Source organism: Helicoverpa armigera, chromosome 11, assembly GCF_030705265.1.
Source record: "Helicoverpa armigera isolate CAAS_96S chromosome 11, ASM3070526v1, whole genome shotgun sequence".
NCBI classification, from domain to species: domain Eukaryota; kingdom Metazoa; phylum Arthropoda; class Insecta; order Lepidoptera; family Noctuidae; genus Helicoverpa; species Helicoverpa armigera.
Window position 1 is genome coordinate 12,598,209 of NC_087130.1, and position 18,350 is coordinate 12,616,558.

The following is an 18,350-nucleotide window of genomic DNA, read 5'->3' on the forward strand; positions in this document are numbered from 1 at the left end:
TTAGTTTATTGTTACACCAAGTCGATAAATTTAGTCTTATTCAAATGAGCAGCATGCTTTGTCAGAAAACATAAATGAGTGTCAAAGACGTAACATGAGTAAAAATATTTTTGTAGATATTGGGAGCTTACTTTCGATGAATTTTCAAATCAAGAAATCAAAGTATATTTTCCTATAGAAAATAAACATTCTATTCTAGCCAATACAGCAGACGTCGTCCTGCATGAATATTACATAATTCGTGTAACCTCGTGGTCGGAGCCGCGTCTGGCGAGGCTCCTCACGTTGTCGTTGTCATGTCAACCCGACATAAAGATTATAGCGGGGGTGTGCGTCTGTCTCCTATCTGACCTACCCGTGTCGATTCCGCCCTGATACGTTCCTAACAACACATCAATATTTCACAGACATTTCGGCTTTCGTATATTCATTAAGCTCCTCCATAAATTGATGAATTGCTATGGAAGCATTACTAAAATGATGTTCTTGTTTTCCGCTTCTTTACCCAATCTCGTGTATTTCTCCAACATGTATTACATAAGTTGAGAGTAGAATAGAGAGTAGAAACTGCATTGGCAAGTTTATGCACAAGCTGGGGTGGTCTGCGTGCGCACAGCTTGGGGTACCGAGGAGCTTGATCAATAAAGGGGACCCAAACAAACGGGCGCTGCGGCGGCGTGGGCGACTGACCTATTTACCACCAGGCCAGCGGATGCAGCAAAATTACGGCGCGGAACATGCAGCTTGCATAACCACGTCGAACAAATGTTCAATCGATAAACGGTTGCGGAAAACATACTCAAGTGCCACACTGCCTTGTCAATATCCGAAGAAATAGAAAACGTTCTCAGAATACACACCTCGGTAAATTAGCACACAGCAAGGCATGTACCTACCTTATTCAAACAAAACTTAGAGCGTTATGCTTACTTACACAGAACGGTCTTTCCTTATTATCTTACTGGAAATCACCAGTTGGCAGTTTCTTATTTGTACATAATAATATTTATTTTCCTGTAGCAAGATTTAACAGGAAAATCAACATGCAGGTGATTATGCATTTTTCCGCTAGATATAAATAAATTATTACTCCGAGAATGCATTAAAAAATGCAGTAGGTAATTGTAAACGATTAAGAATAGAAAGCTATATGAGTACAGCTCTGAGTCAAATAAAGTGGGCGAGAGTATTTAGTGTCACCGAGATGCACTGCATGCTGATAATGTTTAACGGCTGATAAAAATAGAGTGATGTAAAACGTGACGTGCGAGACGCTGTAAGCAAAGGTTGGCGTATTATTAACGCATTCTAATTTTGGGGACCCACCGACCCAAACAAACCATCGCGAGCAGGTGACCTACATTCCGGCTGCGTCTGCTGGCCGGGCGCAAGGTACGGCATGAATCATACGGGAGGTGCGGCGCGCCCGGCCCCACTCATTACACCAGATTGTTCCCTACGGATACAGGCTTCGCTCATCAAATGTAAAACAATTCAAACATGTATTCGTGACTGCTCTTGCGAATACATCCTTGATTCAATAATGCCTGAAAAGGAAATCTTATTCTTCCTGGACTGAAAAACTACACCATCGTCAATCACATAGTTCTGTTTATGTTCTCCGATAAAATATTATGGCATCGTATTTGGTGTCCTATTTTCCAAATAGCTTATGTGATGTTGTGGTGGTAGGTTGCGCCGCGGCGCGGCGCCAGTAGGATGGGCATCATAACAAGCGCCCGTATCAAACGTAGCTTGTTTTACTCGCTGACCCAGTTTTGTAACGCAGTCGCAGCTCAGCGCAGCCGCATCGCATCGCGCTCTAACATTAAAGCGTTTTTAGATGTAGCTTTGTTTAGTTTTTTACCCCTGCTCTAAATCATTCAGATTCCTTGGTGAATACGATTTCCGCATCTATGCTACGTAGAATATTAAGTGAACTCGAATATTGTAGACTTATTTATACACTAACCGTTTTCAAAGCTGAATAAATATCATAAATCTAACGTTACCTACGTCATTACCTAAAAATGCATTTCTAGTCAAATAACTAATTATATGTATGCATGTACATGCATTATCTATAAATCCGGAATATCAATGATATCCAGATGTTCGATCCTTTCGTCCAAATGACGCATTATAGAACATAACATGTTTGTTATGTATGAGAACGGAATGCACAATTAAGTTAAAAACAATTTCGAAATCCGCTCTATTACGTAATTATGTATGACAACTCTCTAAACTGGATTTTTAGGTTCGAAACTCGTTCCGTCGGCATATGAATGGATTTGGAATGTAACAATGCCGTGTTCTCGTACTCACAGCAGGTAACATGAAAATGCACAGTCGCGACCTTAGCCCAGTTGTGAGCGGCGGCGAGGCGGCGACGTAGTGGAGCACTCGCCGGCTGCGTGGAGCGAAGCCCCACCAGCCAACTGTGACACCATTTCGAAACACCAAGCTGTAGGTTGACGTGATTGACACAACTTGTGGCGGTTTTGACTTATGTAGCCACTGTGGGTAGCGTGTAAATTACACATTCGACTGCTTTATTACAGCACGCATAACTAACGGGACGTCTGAAAATAAAGTACCATTCAACTTTGACACAATTTACCAGCCCTAATGGATACTTCTGTACAGCAAAATGGTCATTCATCATTCACACACGCTTCGTAACAAATAGCAGTTCTTAAAGAGCTTGCATTAACACGTGGATGATCAATTAGATAGTTCGAGAAACTTAATTACGTTAAGGAAACAAAAATCTTCAAGTAAACAAGGTGTAACGACGGATTGTTTTCAACAGCTATACACAATTCAATGTTACGTAAATTGATGTTACAGCCGGTGGTAGGAGTGTGCTGAGTGACAGTGGAGGTGGCGACTGCCGACCTTGCCGTGGTCGTTCCAGACAAACAAAACACTGCCGATGCTGTACAACAACACGTGGCAATTACAAAACACTAGATAAATTGATATAAATATTACTTTCAAATGGGTCTTTTTAGTTTCTTGTTATAAATGCCAGATTTTAGAACTTTTACTTACATGATTGCAAAGAATAGATTCTTGATATTACTTCTACCAGCAATTACTTTCCAAAACGTAAATCAGGCTGTATTTGATTTACTATGAGATTAATTTTATTGAAAAGGTAAGAAAAATATAGATTAGTACATAAGGAAATGCCATACTGAAATGTGAAACCAGATACTTATGTAATATCTAAGTTAACAGTAACAAAGTAGTACTTTGATTACGAAACAATAACGGGAAAAGAGGAAAAGTCATCAAGTCATGTGCTGTTAGCATTTAACAGCTCGTCAAGGGCTTTTAAATTTCAAATTATACAAGAGCAAGGAAAAAAAGTCAATGTTGTCAACATTCGTATAAAATTATCGATTTTTCCAATGCACCGCACGTTGAAAGTTTACCAATAGCGAAACGTGCGTAGTCTAAAGCATCAAAAGTTTCATCACGCCTAGAGAAACTACTGAAAATTCTGCTAACTTCAGTCATAATAAGATGACGTGATCTACAAATTTAGAATAGCTTCAAATTATAAATTAGGAGTGTACAGTGTCGAGTCATTGCAAAAGAAACGTTATTTATTTACGCTAAGGCTGCCGGCGCCACGGAAGGCATGACATGACAATTTTCATGATTATTAATTTCACAATAGATACGTAACATTACATGCTATGAAACAATTTTTAAAACAATATCTGTATTTGTGTTATTTATTGTTTGCCAGTCGACACCATAACTGCTAACTAAAGATAGATTTTTATGATAGGCTTGATTATGCAAATAATTTAATTTAAAAAAAGCTGAATTTACACAATAATCAGATTGTCAACTTCTGCATCATAATATCCAAATAATCAACCTTTCGCAATGAGTCTCTTGTTGAGAGTTTAGCGCATACACAATGCAGATAACATCATGACTTGACAGCTTCAACATTAAGAAATGCTTTACAAAGTGATCAACTTACTTTCAATAACGCTTAAATAGCAAGCGATTATTCGCAACAAGACAAGAAAGAGAGAGTCAATCGTAGCCTCGTTGTTGTTGCAATAGTTTTGCAAATACACTGCCTCCAGCAAGGCTGTCGACACGAGCGCACACCTCACGCAGCCGGATCCGACCACCTGGTTACGTACCCTATAACTGCGGTACGTTCCTTGCTGTGCATTTGTACTTTATTAATCTATCTATCAAATATATTCGAAGGCATTTTAAACGACAAACAAAAGTAACAGATTTTTTATCATTTATATTGTAAATATTTCATTATCGTCACGATAATAATTTACTGACGTAGATGCTATTATCAAAATATCGTAAAAGTACGAGTTGCGTCAATTATTTATCTATGGAGGTCCAATGTTCGACGACAGATTTTGTAAAACCAAATTTTAATGTTACCAAAACAACAGGAAAATTACTTAACATAATTGCAGTATGTTATTTACATTGTGATGGAACGTTATCCTGGAAATGGTAGAGGCATCTATTCACTTTGCTTTAACCCAACTACAATGCGTTGAACATAATGAACATGTTGTTGCACTGAAACAACAGTGCTTTAGTCTGATTGAGAATACTTTTAAAAGTTTATAAACATTGCAACAATGATGTTTTAATTCAGAGAACAATATAATAAACCACAGAGAATCATACTTATTTACAGGAAGAAGACGATAGATATCAGAGTTTTGTTCTACCTTGTTGATCACAGTTGAACAACTTCGCTTTTAAAATCTTTTATTCATCAAAATTCAGAATGTAAGTCGTAAGTACAGCGGCGAAAAGAAACTATACAAAGACCTGTCTTGCTTGACACTTGACTGGAAAGTAAGTACCGTCTGTAATCTGTATGAAGCAATGAAGGTTTCGCTGCGACTGCGCCGCCGTCAAAACAAGTTGCGCAATGCGCTCGCATTCCGCTTCTGTGGCGGATGTCACACTCACAAGATTGTAACTGTGCTTGTTATTTGCTCTTCGGATGTTTACAAGCTATTGACTACGCTCGTTAATTAGACCATCATTTTTTATTCAGTCTGGTACTCGTACAGTGTCTATCTACAGTTACATTTACTTTAGACTTTCACATCTCAAAAACAAAGATTGCACGCACCTAGTTTTAAAACCTGAAAGTTAGATTGGTATTGAGCTTCATGACTTCCAAGAACGAAAGTTTTAATTGTTTACATAAGTATAGCTTAAATTTTTCAAAATATGTACTTGCAAAACAAGATTTATTGCACAACATTCGATTTACGAAATTTTGTTTTCAAGTTTGTCAAGGGAAAGTCTTAAGTTGTTAATTATAAAAGTGAGTTTACGTGGCTTCATTTCGGAAAATAATGGTGGTCGCCAGTTGCTCTGCTGTTGTTGGTGGCTTGTTATTGTAAGCGTTGTTTGTAAACAGGATCTTTTACCGTTACGACACAGTTTTGTTTCAAAACAAAATATTACCGTTATGTAAGTTAGAAAGTTGCGAAATAAATTATACTTCTCTTAAAGAAGCTACACCAACCAAAACATATCATTTCTTGAATTATTCTGCAGAATACGTGCATGCAATGGATTCCTGATTAACAGTAACTGTACTTAAAACCGGTCACACGAGAATTTATCTATTTGACGCGCAATTATGTATATGTAAGCATGTTTGAAGGTTTTCCTTTTCCTCGATTATATAATGTTTTTCTTGGAAACGATCGATGAAAGTAGCGTGGGCGGAGAACAGTTGACCATTATGAATGACATGTTGTACGACCGTGAGGATCATAAACAATAATAAGTAAGTTATTGCATTGATTAAAATTCGAGTTTATCTTTTTCATTATTCAAAGAAATGTGGCTTTCATCAGCACGTTTTTATGAATAAATAGCGTTTTATGCTAGGGTAAGTCCGGAATGATTGCATATGACAGAAACGAGACGTGGCATTCACGCAGGCGCGGTCACGTTGCGTTTGTTTGTAAACATGTCCACTGACTACTGAAGGTTACTCATAAAGCCGACTTGCCACCAACCGGGCATTTGGCTCCAACGTGGCACTACAAAAAATCATGTCTGCATTTGCTATGAAGCACGTTATGCAGGCAACCAAAACAACACCGTCAGACTTAATTTTCGACTTCGAGTAAGAAACAAAGGTCGATTCTACCTTGTCGGAAATCTTGTAAATTCCCAAACATTAAGTGAACCTTCATCCCTATAAATTTTTATATCGAACTTTAATTCAGGATGTTAGTGTACAGGAGATATTATTTGAAATAATATTTTCTGCAGGTTCTCAAATAATCTCAATCTTATAAGCTATAGAAATGGATGTCCTAATGAGGAAACGTTGGTTAATAAACAGGGATCCAAAACAAGAGTGACGCATCACAAGAATTTCCAATGCAAGCCCAAAGGACGTGAATCAGTGTTTACCACACATTCTTTGTATGAGCAGCGGGTTACGATATCTACCTTAAAAGGTCGTGTTTCTTACTTACCTCGTTCCGCAATAAATAACGGCTTGGCTAAGTGCGTATGACGCCTTAACCTAGTTGTTTGCGCCCTTGGTCGCCATCTGCCCATCTATTTGTTCCTGGATAGACAAGAAAATAACTAGCTTTATAAATAGAACTTATTTTTGGAATGTTGTTGTTCTGATAGATTTATGACAATCTTTTAATAACTGCTTCCTAGAGATTGCTAATGCTTTTTATGGTTCTCAAATTTTCAGCGCTACCAGCGACGATACACTGATGGAAAAATTTCTGACGAAATATAACCTTTTTTTTTCTAAGAACAGAAGAGATGAAGGTCATTAATTACGGTCTCCCACATAATTTGCTGCAACTGATATAAATGGATGGGAAACTACATTTCCTGATCAATACAAAGGACCATGTTTACAGAGCCTAGCGAGTACCCCTGTAACCTGTTGAACCTAATCAGGTTATCTCTGTTGATTTCAAATGAAATCTCGCGAAAAATACAGACAGCAAAAACTAAATGACAGCATTTCTGCCATAATACTTAAAACGTCTACTATGTTTCTAAAGCTTAGATACCTACTCATTTTTCAACAAATAAACAGTCGTCATATATCATCCGTCGTCATGAAGTGCATGTCAACTGGTAAAAAAAAATTTTGTTTTAAAGACAACTAGACCACTAGACTAAACGTCTCAGTACTGCAAATTCCTGGATTTAAGTTTTGTTGCGGGATCGCAATCCCCAATAACAACACGTCCAGGACTAGACTAAAGAAAGGGATGATGCTAAGTGACGACTTTGCGCCGCGTGAAGAGTTTGCAAGTAGTCTTTCGTCACATGATCGCGTACTTTTACGGGTCATCCAATAGGTGCCGTAAAGACCTACACGACCATGTGCTACAAACTCTTGGCTGCAAGAGTCTCAAAATGAACAGCAGTAGGCTACGGTCCGGGGGTTACACAAACCACAGAAATGACTGACATTTTGGGCACAGAAAACAAGGTATTATTTGGAGCATTACATTACATGGAGTGTCTTGTCGGTTCTTCTCCATGACATCAACTCTTTGGAAGAATGCATCTTGCTCCAGACTTTTCACAAGAAAACTGTACTGAGTAGGTACCTATTTGAAAAAGAAAACCTTTGACCTTTACTTGGACGGAAAATGACGAGGCGTCGTTCTTGCATTTTACCTAATTATTTTCAGCAAAACAATCTGTCTAGGTACTTATAAATAGGCCGGGGACGGTAGTCGTCTGTTACTTAGGTTTTAATTTTTTAAATGCCCATGTAGGTCATTTAAATTAAATAAACTCGGTACCTACCTATGTACCTACCTAAGCATTAATATCTAAACAACTAAATTCTATTTTGTAATTTCAATTTGTCAAAGGAACTTGATATGTATTCCAGAAGCAATAACATGCGATTGCGATTCAAATTAAATTACAAATATCGGGAATTCAAATAACAACCTATTTTGTACAAAAATATTACCTAGTTACTTATACTTAAGCTTGGTTAAGTAACTAAACGTGAAATGATTAGTAATTAATTAGTAACACGGTAACAAAATCAAAAAATATTTAATTTGAAAATGACACAAACTTGTCAATTTGCAGACAGAATTATTGATAAACAAACGACATTGACTTGACAAGATTAGATTCAAGGTCGTCTAGTCTAGTTATGTAGGTATGAATAAAAGTTGGGTTATGTAGCAATAGGAAATTAAAAAATATCCTTAAGGAACATTCAATGAGTGGATGCAAATACTATGTTATAAATTCATTGCAGGAGATACTAAAATTAAGATGATAACACATACCTACGGTCAGAATTTCAGCCATTGCAAAATTATGACCTCGATTATTAAATTTGTTACAGTTTTCAACACAAACACCAAAATTAACAAATGTACAAAGTTTTCACTGACTGTCTGTATTGACAACTATTCACGCAACTTCACAGTAATACACTTGAACGTTTGATTGCAATTTTCCTAAAAAACAATCACTTAAATTATTACTATCAGCCATTCAACCCAAAATCCAGCATGACAGACTATTACGAAGTTAGACATTGCGCCATCTGGTGGCTACTGATGCGACCAAATCAGAGGTCGTGCTTTATTTCCAGACGGAAGTCGTCAATCTGTGCGGTGAATACAAGTGTTTATTTCCTGGTATTACAATTCATTCAATAGGTGGCGGTAAAGTAGCACTATGGTATATTACATTAAAAACAATAATCTTAGAAATTGATTTATTTAAACTAGGTACTTTGCTACGCTACAAATTGATGTCATAAAATGAAAATATTTTAAAATTTTATTTTTCTATTCGTTGCTAAACCCTAAAATATTGTCAATGATGGCGTACGGCTATGTTTAGGTATGTATGTTTTCAATCGCCTTTTACAGCAAACCGAACTTTAATAGCACACCTCCGCTGCGAACAAGAGAGAAACCGCCATAGTTTTGCTGTTAGTTGTGAGTTGTTGGGCGGCAGAAACAATATGAAATTCCATGTAACGTTAAAACTGACTATGACGTTGTCTTTTCAACACGATTTCGCTCATTTGCTTAGGCGCCGTCTACATCTCCGCCCTGGCGGACAACTGGCGGACAACGGGCGGACAACGGGCGGAGATGTAGACGGCGCCTAAGCAAATGAGCGAAATCATGTTAGAAAGAGACAACGTCATAGTCAGTTTTGTACGTTAGAGCAGAATTTCGCTATTGTTTCGCCGCCCAACAACTCATAACTCACAGCAAACTATGGCGGTTTCGCCCTTTGGTTTCGCGGAGGGTGTGCTACAGGCATGAGATCACAAAAAATCTTAACTGTTCTGCTCTTCGAACTGAGAGAATTCATCGAATGAAAAATAATTATTCCAGACAATACTTACGTTTAAAATATGGAAGGCAATAGGCGGCTGGGTCATCGTCTATGCCCACTTCCTATAAAATCGATGACAGATTTTTGTAGGGGAAAAATTAAAATAGAACACACTGAAAACAATCGTGTAACGCACACGTGTCTCAGAAAATATAGGTATCTAGATGGTATCTAGTCCTATAAAAATCGGCCTGATTATTTTCTCCAGTCTGACGAAGACGGACAGACAGCCTTGACGCAAAATATGGATTCTAAGTTCCTAATATAATTTTTCAATAATCTATTCAAGAGCACACACAACCTGAGGGCGGCACGGATCTTTACAGTACTCGTAGCACCCTAGGGTTATGTACCGGGGTGCCACGGGTCCTACCCGCTATTTAGATGTGGCGCTGCATGTTTTGCCCTTCCATACTTTTTAACTCACGTCACATTCATTTCAACTACATCGACTGAGTACACAGCCCATCCAGTTTCTTTGGTATGGTATCCACCTTGATGCCACGACTCATATTCCGCATCACATGCCCATGACAGCCTGATTCACAGCAACTTCAGTCTCTTATATGTAATGGGATTGGTAATATAAATAAAAAAAGTTCTAATAATCATACATTTATTATTCTGAATTTAATACTGTATTACATAGAAGAAATGCACTTCTTAGAAACATTCAGAAGACTTCCCTTTGGGACAGTTTTGTATAAGGAGTCTCTCTCCATATTTTGTCGCTCGTGATAATATTAATCAATATTTATGAAGATCTGCATTGCCACATACTTAAAAATCTATGTATATTTTTCACCAACTCTCAATTTTCGAAACTAAATCCTTAAATAGTAAAGCATAAAAGTACGATTGCCTATGATGTTGGATCAATAAAATTTTGCAAATTAACAACAAATAATATACTCTAGTAGTGCTTATACTGCCGCTGCCACATAATTTGTCAACAACATTTTCCATCACAATAAAGAAAACTAGAAATTAATAAAAAAACGAAATGAACATTAAATTTTTTCAATTCGGTGACCGCATAGAAAGGCATTGTGACACATATCCAACATAGTGAATACTCATTTTTTTGAGAAAACACACAGCAAGAGAGAAGAAAATACTACCAATATAAATACAGACATCTTATTCATTCAGTCAAAGTGGAACATGTATAAAATATTTATTAATAAGAAATAATCAGTCTTGTTTAGAGAAACATTTTGTCAAAACGCGGTGAGCACGCCTTGATATAAATATTATCACAATACAATATGTCAGATATGATGTCATCCCTTCTCATGGACGTTACTAGTATATAAATCGCCTGCTACGCTACTTAGTGTTATTATCACAGTTGTTAGTAGAGGTGGGTGCAGTACTTTGTACATAATAATACAGGAGCTACCTGCGATCCGCGACCAATCCGGACACGACACACGATGGCCAATCTAAATTACGCACGCATATCTAGCAGGCCGTTACCGCCACGGTTAATAAATAGTAAAAAAAAAAACTAACGACGACTTCCCTGGCCAGCTAGCATTAAGATATCATCTTTAAGACGAAATTACGCACATAAATACACATCCTTTCATGGCAGTCTTCTCTTATAATGTACACAAATAACAAAGCAAGTCCGCATTAAACTCGTTACGAATGCGAAACTCACAAACACGTTGTTCACCCTTAAATCCGTTTATTAGACCCATTGCTATTACATCGTATCTCCGGGATGTATAATAAAACAGGGTTCTTACTATAGATAATAACTTTTACGTCCCATTGAACTGGTTCATTTACGTCACCTAACGGTAAACGGAAAACTAAATTGAATAACAATAAATTATTAAATCTTACACCTATTATAATTATTATATATTTGTGAACGACTTGCAAGCTTTGTTGTCACAAACATTCTCATGAAATTCGTTCAAATAGTCAAAAAATATATTTTTGTCTAGGAAACACATTCCAGACTTTGGAAGTGTTCTTATGCATTAACAATTGACCAACGCAACGACAGGTTATATAGTAATGAAATATCACAGATTTTTCCAAATCTTTGGACAGTAACGGGCATCTAAATAATACATTTGTTACTTTCAGTATAATTTGTACCTATTGACTTTCTTATTAATATAGCCTTTAGAACCCGTGTACGTACAAAGAAATCCAGTAAGTTACTAGACGACTTATCTGAAATGATGTCATAAAAATAATCAAAAATAAGAACAAATCACTTATTTTGCTATGAAAGTAAATATTGTGGTTGATTATTTATCACACACAAAATACTAATCACTCTAAGTTAAATGCATGGTATATACACACTTCTACATTTTGTGAATGGTAAAATGAGTTTTTATTCAAAGCCCAACTTTGTCTTAGATCAAATTGACGCTGACTAATTAGTATCCCTAGGCATAATATTCAAGATTATAAAGATCTAATCTTTAATAAAAAAATAACATTGAAATCAGTGACTGAAATGTCATTGACATCACTTTACATAAGAAAAATATTCACAATTTTATCTGGCAATACAGATTGTTACTATGAAGTATATCAAAAGCATTTTTTAACGCGTTTTTTAAGTATTTAATTTTCTAATACTAAATTGTCCCATTATCCACTGGATTCAATCGCTGATAGTAAAAATAATTTATATAAAATATTTCAGATAAATTTTCTGTCATATTAAAACCTTTCCCCTAAATTTTCAATCATCTTCTATATGTTTCGTGCATTTCGTACATCATACAGACACTTTTAAAGAAAACGAAAGGCACCCAGGATTACACAATTGGGTACCCACACCAACTACTACTCTAACAAATATAAAGATTAAATTCTAAAGTGGAACTGACAATTTTTTTTTCATAATATGTCCCACTGCACAATCATATTTTGGAAAAACTTAATTCTCTGTTGGTGGCATCCTAGCTATTCACAAATTCGGTGTGAAAATTGATACACAACTTACAGTCCTACATTTTGAGTTTTATCACAACTGCTCAAATATGCACATTACTGTTTTCTTATTGTATTTTCTAACCAACACTTTGTGTAAGTTCTTGAATCCCTTATACTTTAACCTTTATAGCATACCCAACCAACAGAGAATAATCTTATAAACCTAACACACATTAATATAACTTTAATTCAAATGGATCTGAAAGAGAATTCACAAAAGTTTTATGTATAGACAAAGTTTTTACGTTCTAAAGTAATCTAGTTGACAATGCAATTTTTAACATTAGTCACTATGGTTAGGATAATATTGTCCACACACTTTGTAAAAGTAATTTTGTAAGCCTTCAATCAGATCTAATAATAATAGATGAAATTAATAAAGTATTATTGACATCGAAAGAATCAACACCCCGCTTAGATTATAATGATTAACTGATATTTATAGCTCAAGTACCAAAACATGGACAATGAGAGAGCTTAAAGGGAAATCTATGATGAACATCAAGTATTACTATTATTTCGATAATGCTATTTATGCCTACAAATTGGCATGCGACTTTAAACCGGTTGTAGTTTAGGGCTTAGAGGCGGTGTGTCATCAAAAACTTCTTACTGCTGCACTGGAGCCGCGTAAAGCAGGGAGCCAGGAGGCAGGTGTGCGTAAGGCCCGCTTACACCCACTGCAGCTTGGTAACCGCAGGGTCCACCGCCACCAACACCGCCGCCGTAAAATTTGCCGCCTAATTTGTAAAACATCAGTATTTCAATCTCATACATACTCAAACACAAAGTATATGGTACAGAAATCTATACAAACCTAGCATCTCCTGATGATGAGGATGCATCTGAGGGTAATGCTGTGGGGTAGCAAAGTGTGGAGGAGGAGATCCATAAGATGAGCCAGTGCCATTGTTCTTGTTGCCAGCATTATTGTTGCGATACTGCTGCCCACCATTGCGCATATCTGTTACACATATAGTTGAAAAATAAATTAATTTATTAAAATTCATGGCAATGTTTTACATTGTTTATTTTACCAAAATAACATTAAAGAAGGCTGTAAATACTAACTATTGTATGGGCGTTGACCATATCCGTTTTGTCCATTGTATCCATTTTGATATCCATTATTGTATCCACCCTGGTAATTGCCCATAGATTCAAAAACATTGGGGCTAGGGAAGGGCACCTGCTTTTGATAGTTATTTTGCCGGTATCCTTGATTTCCTTGGTTTTGGTTTGAGAATCGAGGAGCTTGAGGATTACCGCCACGGTTTTGGTAAGTGTTCTGGCTTTCTTCAGGATTTGTGTTGGCCATTTTGTTATTCCACTGGTTATTTTGTTGACGCGGCGAGCTGGCACCACTGTTATTTTCTTTGCGTTGTTGCCAACGGTTACGACCTGACAATAAAAAAATAAATATTAATTGTACTTTTGTAATTATACTTTTCGTGTCTCATAGACTAAACTGTATTGAAATGGAAAACTTACCAGAGTTGTTGTTGTTGCTGCGAGCCATATCGTTTAATTTTGTTGGTGGATTCTGGCCAGTTTCTCGTAGGACAGCAAGTAAGCCGCGAGCCTGACGAGCATCTCCAGTTGTGAAGTAGGTATAAGCTGTTCCAGATTGTTGACAACGCCCAGTTCGACCTATACAAAACGTAACATTTTAATGTAGTTATTATGAATATTTATTCGTTATTAATTGAATATGTAGGTTTATATATTTTGTTCAAACTAACCAATTCTATGAATGTAATCCTCAGACGAATTTGGGTAATCAAAGTTTATGACAAATTTGACGTCTTCGACATCGAGACCGCGGGCTGCAACGTCCGTGGCAATCAGGATGCTATTGACTCCATTCCTGAATTCGGTCAACACTGCATCGCGCTCAATTTGCGACTTGTCACCGTGTATAGCAAGAGCATTGTGGCCCCTGCGACGTACAGCACGAGCAATATCATCCACCTGGAAATATTTTGTTAAATCAGCCTATTCTCTGGTATAGGATTAAATAGATACCAATTTTTATAAAAAATACCTTTTTCTTAGTTTCCACAAAAACTATGACCTTGTTATCTCTCTCTTGGGAAATCTCTTTCAGTAAGTTAGTCAATTTAATCTCTTTTTCGTGCTCTTCGCAAACTTCAATTATTTGTTTAATATTATTGTTGGCAGACAGATTCAATGAACCAATATTTACTTTTACATAATCATTAAGGAAGTCTTCAGCAAGAGCTTGAATTTCTTTAGGCCATGTAGCGGACCACATGAGAACTTGACGATCTGGGCGAATCTGTTCAATGATCTTCCGGATTTGTGGTTCGAAACCCATGTCCAACATTCTATCGGCTTCATCCAAAACTAAGTAAGTGCAGCGACGCAAGTTAGTTGTGCCGCGTTCCAAGAAATCGATCAATCGTCCAGGTGTTGCAATCACTATCTCTACACCTCTTTCCAAGTCCCTTGCTTGTGGTCCCTTAGGTGAGCCTCCAAACAGACAAGTGTTTCTAATAGTGCCACGAGCACTATAACTCTGAGCAACAGATTGAATTTGCTGAGCCAATTCCCTGGTAGGAGCCAGAATAAGCGCAATAGGGCCATCCCCTCGCTGAATACGCTGTTGATGGCTGATATGAACAGCAGCGGGTAACATGTATGCAAGAGTTTTACCCGAACCAGTGGATGCTATGCCTACCATATCACGACCAGACAGGGCAATTGGCCATCCCTGAGCCTGGATACCTGTTGGCTCAGCATACCCTTGTTCCTTGATCGTACTAATTATGTGATCAGGGAAATTTCCTTCATCAAAGACTTGATTAGGGCGGGGAACATTGTTGCCACTGACAGTTATTTCCTTTGAAACTCTGAATTTTTGCACTTCTTCATCTGAGCGACCCTCTACATTAGCATGTGGCTTGTAAAAGTCTTTCTGGATAGGCTCAAGTTGTGATAAATCCCACATTGGCTTTACCAAGCTATCACCAGGGTGTTTGGTCTTTTTTCCCCTCTGCTTCCCATTAAAATCAACATTTTGTTGCATATTGTTGGGATTGAAAACTTTTTTGGGCCCAAAGTTTTGCTGTCCATTTTGATTATTGAAATTCTTGGGACCATAATTGTTTTTTGGGAAACCTTGTTTCGGTCCACCAAAATCATTTTTGCCATTGTTATAAAACTGCATATTTCCACCTACTGCCTTATCTGCCTCATAATCATTTTTCTTTAGGGGCTGGTTATTATAATTATTTTTCATCTTGTTGAAATCTTTAGGCCCACCAAAATCGCCCTGGTTTCCACCATTTTCATTTTTGTGATTGAATTCATTCCTCATTCCATTAAAATCGTTTCTGGGCCGAAAATTGGGTTTGTTTCCCATGTTTCTTGGCCCAAAATTTTTAGGGCCCCCAAAGTCCATTCCATTGAAAAATGGAATTTTACCGAATTGTTCATTCCGGTCTGGTCGAGGTCTGAAACTGAAAGTGATTAAATACATATGTTATAATAAACATCAAAATCTGGGCTTGAAGTGAAGATACTGTAATGTAATTGGTTAGCTACTACTAAGATGTAAGAAGCATTCAAGGAAACACTTCATAGCAATCTTCTTGTGACTATGTATATTAGCATCAATATCTATCAAAAATTGATTTCAATAAAATAGTTTGTATTGAGCAGTTTTCTCATGGAAAACAAAACAGCTTCCTATGTTGCCCATGACTAGTAAAGTCTTGATGTCAACTAGTATTTCTATAAATAATTAATCACAAAATTAATTTATTTTATTAGATTTATTACTTTATGATATTTCCATAACAAATACAAAGGATCAATTTGTTAGAACAATTATTACATGGATGTATAGCTAATGTATAGCTGGATGTAAAAGTAACAAAGTTAAAATTTTATAATGACTTTGTACTACTTGCACTACAGCTGTGTTCCAGCCTTCTATCTACAATCTGCACAGTGCGTATGAATGAGTGGGTCCAGACCCCGCTAAAGAACTTGTAGGTATATGTCCATAAATGATGAAAATTTTCTATATTAGTTCTTTATGAGTACTGAAGTTGAAGTACTAATACAATAAAATAATTATGCTGATATAATTTTATTGATTGCACCCTAAAGGCACCAAAACTACTGAACCCCTTGAAATTTACTTGACTGACATGAGTTAAAACAAAAATAATATCATGACAATTACTCTTAATTTATTAGCAAGAACGTCTAAACCAATTTGGATGAATTATGGTGGAGGGTAGCTAAGAACCAGGCATATAATTATCTACATTTACATAAGTCGAGGCATACATTCATATTTACATGAGTCCAGGTAGACATAGAATACTTATACCTCCATCAGGGTACAGGAAATATATTCCTCCAGACACAAGTGAAACCCATGGTGAAAGCTTGTAACACATTAACCTGTTGTTTGCCAGAGTGCAGACAGGTGGGAGACAATTGATATGTAGTCTTATAATTACTGGCATATGAGTTATGATGTTAAAAGTTCAAGAGTAAGTCTTTGAAGTCAGTGTTGCAATTTTTTAAAGAAATGGTGATGTCACATGTATATCAATATCCCTATTGTGATTTTTCATTAATAGTTACAAGAAGACTAATTTCTTCACAAAATATAAACTCTTCCAATATGTGCAGTAGTTAAGTTTGCTTTTATAAAATCAATAGAATGCCCCACCCTATGCTACGTTTATAAGTGTGTATATCAATGTCAAGTTATGTTGTATAACAGAACTACATTTTCTAAATATTGATGATGAACTTATTTTCAAAGTAGGCACTGAAGTTTATTGCATAATAATGTTTGTTTGTTTTTAACATAGATGAAGCAAATGGTAATTTGACAATAACAACCTTGTTGCAATCCTAATTCTCCCCACCCTAACCAACTACAAGGTGAAAGTATTTTATTATTGTTCAACAATAATGGTGGTGATTATTGCTTCCTATACGTGAAAAGCTAAATAATGCAAAGCTAATTGCAGATTTCTAATTTAAGTGGTTAATTACAATTTACTGTCAAGTTAAAATAAGGTAGTTACTTAAAATAATAGAAGATCAAATTATGATGAAAATAGGTATTCAAGTTACATGGAGCTTAGAAGGAATTGACCTTGAAATGTTTTTATAACATCAGGGTATAACACATGGCGAAGTCCTCTATTGACTAACAAATTGAAAATTCTTTTAAATCTAAACTGTAAAAACTGTTTAGAATCGTGATTGATAACGATTAGGTATTACAGTTTTCTAAAATGTTCAGACAATGCCTCGTAAGCAACAACGATGGCTGGAGGAACTAGGCGTTATTCAATTAGAAATGTTCATAGCTATTATTCCATACGTAGATTATCGCTAATCAAAATAGGAAAAGTAACAAAGCGGTAGGATTTACTAAGTAAGCAAGAAAAATGGACATCACTAGATATTTCCAGAAAACCAAACTATTGATTTTCTATGTGGGTTGGCGTTCATTATCAGCTGAGCTGAGCAGAATGCACTTCACAAAATGGCCGCCAGTCAAGTACGAGATCGATACTTAGAAAATTCAGGCAAAATGGGAGGAATGAAATTTTGCTTAAAAATACTTACATCGGATGCTGGTTGTGGAATCCGTTGTACTGCATCCTGACGCGTTAGGGTTCTTTTCTGTGATCTGATGAGGTGGTGATCGCTTGAGTGAGTATCTGGAACAAGATGATGACAATCACATTAATGTAAGAAAATTTTGTAAATTTGTGATCTAAAATAATAACTTTCACGTTTTAATATACTGACCTCTCGGTTAGAGAGAATTTGGGATCCTTAAAAATTTTTCATTCACTAGCGACCTTTCTCAGACCCGGCGAACGAACAACTCAATAATGGCCGCCAACCGGAAACGGAATTTCGCCAATGGTTGCCATAAGTGATAAATGCATTTTTTTAACCAG

The 18,350-nt window shown here is 36.5% G+C and overlaps 1 protein-coding gene across 3 annotated transcripts; it reads right to left on the reverse strand.

Annotated features, from left to right (window-relative positions):
• Nucleotides 1–10,013: 10,013 nt before the first annotated feature.
• On the reverse strand, nt 10,014–18,345 carry LOC110370082 (uncharacterized). Of its 3 annotated transcripts, none has more exons than XM_049850835.2 (8): nt 18,196–18,345; nt 18,010–18,104; nt 14,429–15,860; nt 14,127–14,355; nt 13,876–14,034; nt 13,454–13,785; nt 13,202–13,355; nt 10,014–13,124 (listed from the first exon to the last, which is right to left on the reverse strand). In XM_049850835.2, exons 2-8 carry the CDS (start codon nt 18,042–18,044, stop codon nt 12,994–12,996), a joined length of 2,472 nt encoding a protein of 823 aa, XP_049706792.1. In that variant the 5' UTR covers nt 18,045–18,104; nt 18,196–18,345; the 3' UTR covers nt 10,014–12,993. The 3 variants fall into 3 exon arrangements, with proteins under 3 accessions (XP_049706792.1, XP_021181482.1, XP_049706791.1); XM_021325807.3 differs by having other exon boundaries at nt 13,202–13,348; nt 13,456–13,785; nt 14,429–15,866; XM_049850834.2 differs by having other exon boundaries at nt 14,429–15,866.
• Between the last annotated feature and the right edge of the window lie 5 nt (nt 18,346–18,350).